We start from the raw sequence: 4,501 nt of genomic DNA on the forward strand, positions 1-4,501 counted from the left end.
AAGACTAACAACATTATTTGCTTTACATTGATCTAGTGAGATTACAGCCAACAATTTGATGAAATACGTCTTCGGGTATTACTCCGATAATTTTACCAGCTTATCTATCGGTGCTTTCTACAGTCTATGGATGCAGTACTCATAATTTCGATGAAACTGCCGTACTAATGAATACAACCCAAGAGTGGTTTTCGCAGGCATGGATAACGTATGCTATTGTGTACAGATGTCATATACTGTCCACGAGGTTGCTGAGAATTATTCAAAAACTCACGACCGGTTTCACCCTTCTTGGGACACATCAGGCACAATCCCCGAAACTCCATCAACTTGAATCCGAATTTCAAAAAATAAGCGACACTCACTCATTGGCAAACCGATTCGGTTTTGCGAGGGACTCACCTGGTACCCAGCTGAATCACCAGACATATCTCACTTAATCGACACAGTCTCGCTTACGACACGCACTCAGACATTGGATATCATAGAGGTCACTTTGGGCATTTCTATGCAACTTCGGATGAGACAGTTTGCGCTTGACCCTAATTGCGCCGTATCACAATCCCAAACTTCTTTTGCTCTCCATGAATAAGGCGCTCGAAACACAGTATTACCACACCAGCGCGATCTCTGACTGAATTTCGGAAACTCTACCACCTTTCGGTGGGCTTAACGAATTTACGTCCGCAGAACTCCATTACTTGGGTGAGCCATTCATCAATTCGGACACTTCCTGGAATCCGCGTGCCCTCTCGCAAAGTATCTGGATTTCTTAGTATTCATCGATTCAACATTTAGGCCGACACTCAGATCATCAAGGCATTTCATATGTTTGAAATTCAAGAGATTGGTATTCGCTCGCGTCGAATCTGCCATAGCTCAGTGGAACACTCCAACCCGAGGATAGATCGCTTCTAGATAAAATTCGGTCACAACCTTCCTCCATCCCATTCCTAGGGGTATTTTTGTGGTTGGCCACTTGGTCCGACTAAGGCAGCGGTTGGTTTAGTTATGCATTTGTGTTCCCCCACTGACCTCGAAATCCATCATGAAGACGCTTGGGTTAGCTCGCAGAAACTCCGTTTTCAGGGGTGTAAAGGTCACAACCTTCCTCCATCCCATTCCTAGCGGTCTAACGATCTTCTTGGACGCCGTTTCTAATGCTGGACAGACCGCTCCACTCAGGCCATATAAGCCTGGTTAGGTCTCTGATTGGTGAGCTAGTAGCCCTCGTCACGAGGTCACTTTCGTTTGCAGCGCTTAGATATTTTATCTGCATTGCTTAATCTCTCCTACTGAGCGTTTACCTTCAACTGAACACTGTTAAACAACGATATGTCTGATTGGAGGCACCGAACTAGATTCCAAAATGCATTGTATGTTCGTAATGATTACGGGTACATTGGCTCATGCTTCTCCAGCATGTGGCATGATATGTTGGATATTCTGAAAGCGTAGCGGCAGAACCTCAAACTGGATTCTCGTTCAGAAAGATGCCTTCGAACACACAAGTAACATCACAACACAATTGACCATTGAGACTCCAATCAATAAGAAATGAACTGTTGTTGCTTAGGTTAATATACAACAACGTGTTGCCATACCATCAAGGTTCGGGAAAGTTTTAAAGTCTATAATATAATCTAAACACTAGTCCAGTTAAACACTTCATAATATCACTCATCCGAATCACCGTTTAAATACTATCCACCCTGTCTCCCGTAAATGACCGCATTTATCGTGACACTTACAGCTCAAAAAACCGAATCGACTGGCGCAGGTAAGTTGGTCATAGACTTGCTAAAAATAACATTGCAGCGATCCATCGAAGCGTTTCCGGTATACCTAAATAGATACTTGTACCAGTGTATAACAGTTGAAGTAAGGAAAGTAAGGAAATTGCTGTTGATCAGAGTCTACCAACACGCTTACGTGGTTGTGTTGAAGAACTGTAGTTGTTGAGATCTGTCTATCGCTTCGAGTGAAATTCATCGGCTTTTATGCCACCACGAGCAAATAGCATTCTTATCGTCACATTGTGGCATCTGTGCACAATAAAATAATCTCTTTTCTGCGCTCTAAAATAGCTATGTAATTTGGCTGCTCTTGGAACTAAAGTATGCCTCATTTTCGCTGTGACTCCTGGTCCCGCATATAATCCAAACATCTTTGGCCTCCCAAATGAACTACATATTGAAGCTTTGTCTTCCGTTTTGGACCACACAGATAGCCGAAACCGAAAGTAGAAGAATTACGAAAATTCTCCAACATTTTTAATACGATTTTCCCACCAGATCTGCATGCATGGATGGTTAGATGCCAAATCAGGATAAATTTGCGATGAGGAAATTTTGACTAAATAAAGTCGTGGAGAATGTTTGCTTAATTCAGTGGAATAGTTGCGTTCGTGAGCAGTCTGCTTCCGCTTTGAATTTGTTCCGCGCTTTGTATCACACTGCGAGCAAATGGCGCTCTCGTCAACGCATAACAAAAGCAATCCTCTGTCTGCGTGTTAAGTGCAGTCGTGTCACTCGGTGTCTCTCGTTAATGAAACGCCTCAAGATGGCTGTGGTTCCCGGTCCTTTAAGACAATGTCATGCCGGTGGTCCTTTTCTGCTGTCGAAGGAATAAGGGTCTCTCATAATGAGGTGCACATTGTTTATTTTCTGGAGAATAAGGACAATTATGGTTTTCGGATCACCTTTGTTTTACCAAGCTGCCATTTTTTAAGACTGACCGGGTTTTCGGCATGTATTCCATGATTGTGTAAGTTGTCTCATGCACTGCGTCTGCTCCCTCCTCATGGTATCAAATTCAAGTTTGAATTTTCTGGACGCAAAACAGCCAAATTTTACACAGAATTCTGTATAGATACCATTCAATTTGGATACCGCAGAATGCACAACTATAGAAGAAATTGTCAAGGTTCCGATTAGGACGAAAACACGACGTGGCTTCCGATGCGGCTGATACAACTGAGTGTGTTTTCTCTTCTCAAAAATTGCGGGTGATTCACCTAAACATAAGTTATACGATTCAACAACTGAACTCAATTACATCCATCATGTCATCCCTAATCAAAATTGCCATCGTCTCACATTTTACCATTGCTGTCGCAAAAATTCACGCTTATCCTGATACGCACAGCCAAAATATCCGAATCGAGTCGCACGGGTGGGTTGTTGACTGTTTTTCGACGAATTCAGATTTGTTATTGTTGAACCTCTTTTGCACACACTAATTAGCTAACAAATTTACAACACGTTTACGTGGTTCGGTTGCTAAGATTCTTTCATCTATAACCTGCGGGTTGCTTAGATTTCGAATGTATTGAGACTCAGACAGAGTCGAAAACCTCTTAGAATTGTGTGCTGATTGTCGGTTGTCGCAAGCAGCCCATCTGATCTATCGCCGACGCATCATACTCAATAATTTTTTTGTAGGCACGCAACAATCGAGCTCCACACTGAATTCTCGTTCAGTAGCATACACACCAGATACCATGAAAACAGGACAATTAAATTAATTGTCGAAAGCCAAAGTAGGATGAAATGATGACGTCATACACAAGGTGGTTGATGCAACTAAAGATGTTCTCCTAGCTGAATCCATCGAGTGGTTTTTTAGACGTCTATCAAACCCTAGCCTCTGTTACAACGCTTATATCAACAGTCACCGTTGCCATTGTCTTAACATTCACTCTTCCCATCTCAAAAAATCACATCATGGTGCGAACAGCCAATGGATCCGAATTGAGTAACCTGGGTAGTTCGCTGATTGCCTTCTCGAGGAATCCACAGGTTCAGTAATAAACTTCATCTTCCATTAGACGAGAGGCGGAATTTCAAGATGACCAAAGATTACTCGCACGCCTGATCAGCAGCATCCACTATTGCGTAAATCTTATGGGATAAAGATCCCTCAGTCGGAGTTCTGCGTGATTTTATTATCATAAGATTGTGACAGGATAGAGCACGTTAGGAATTTCGCAGAAAAATTTACAACATTGCGTGAAGTTCCCTTTCATACCTGTTTGAGATTTATAAAGCGTCCACGAAATAAATATAGCAGTGAGTGGGCCTAATAGGATGCCTAAACAAACAATCGGTTTCGGCGAGCACCGTGTCCGGTGGGACGACAAACTCATCAACCTGAAAAAATTTCCCAGAAAACCGAAAATCTTCAATGAAGCGTTCACCAAATTTACCGTCCATTTTGACTATCCTTTTACAACTATAATAACTAAATTTGGACTAAATAATTTCCTAATGAGTAAACACGAGTCATTTGCAAACCATGTCAAGCAAAAAACACCAGATTAGACTCGGCAGTTCTGATTTACCCAGCGAAAACGGGTTGCATCTATCTGTACGTCGGAACGCACATGTTCATTGCGTTTATTGTATTATCGTAAATGAGAAATAGCATACACTAGCTAGCGTATGGAATTCAAAAAGGCGAAGGAGAGAAATCATCCAAGTGGCATTCGCTGTTGAGCCAC

General features: G+C 42.2%; 1 protein-coding gene across 1 annotated transcript in view; it reads left to right on the forward strand.

The window, feature by feature from the left end:
* The window catches only part of T265_14107 (hypothetical protein), a gene marked incomplete at both ends in the record, with an annotated part of 20,972 nt that overhangs the window by 2,791 nt on the left and 13,680 nt on the right, over nt 1–4,501 (forward strand). Inside the window, 2 exons of the mRNA XM_009172077.1 lie at nt 1,754–1,780; nt 3,148–3,174. Coding sequence (XP_009170341.1) covers nt 1,754–1,780; nt 3,148–3,174 — 54 coding nt within the window. The remainder of the gene's footprint in view (nt 1–1,753; nt 1,781–3,147; nt 3,175–4,501) is intronic.

This window comes from Opisthorchis viverrini (assembly GCF_000715545.1).
Source record: "Opisthorchis viverrini unplaced genomic scaffold opera_v5_144, whole genome shotgun sequence".
NCBI lineage: Eukaryota > Metazoa > Platyhelminthes > Trematoda > Opisthorchiida > Opisthorchiidae > Opisthorchis > Opisthorchis viverrini.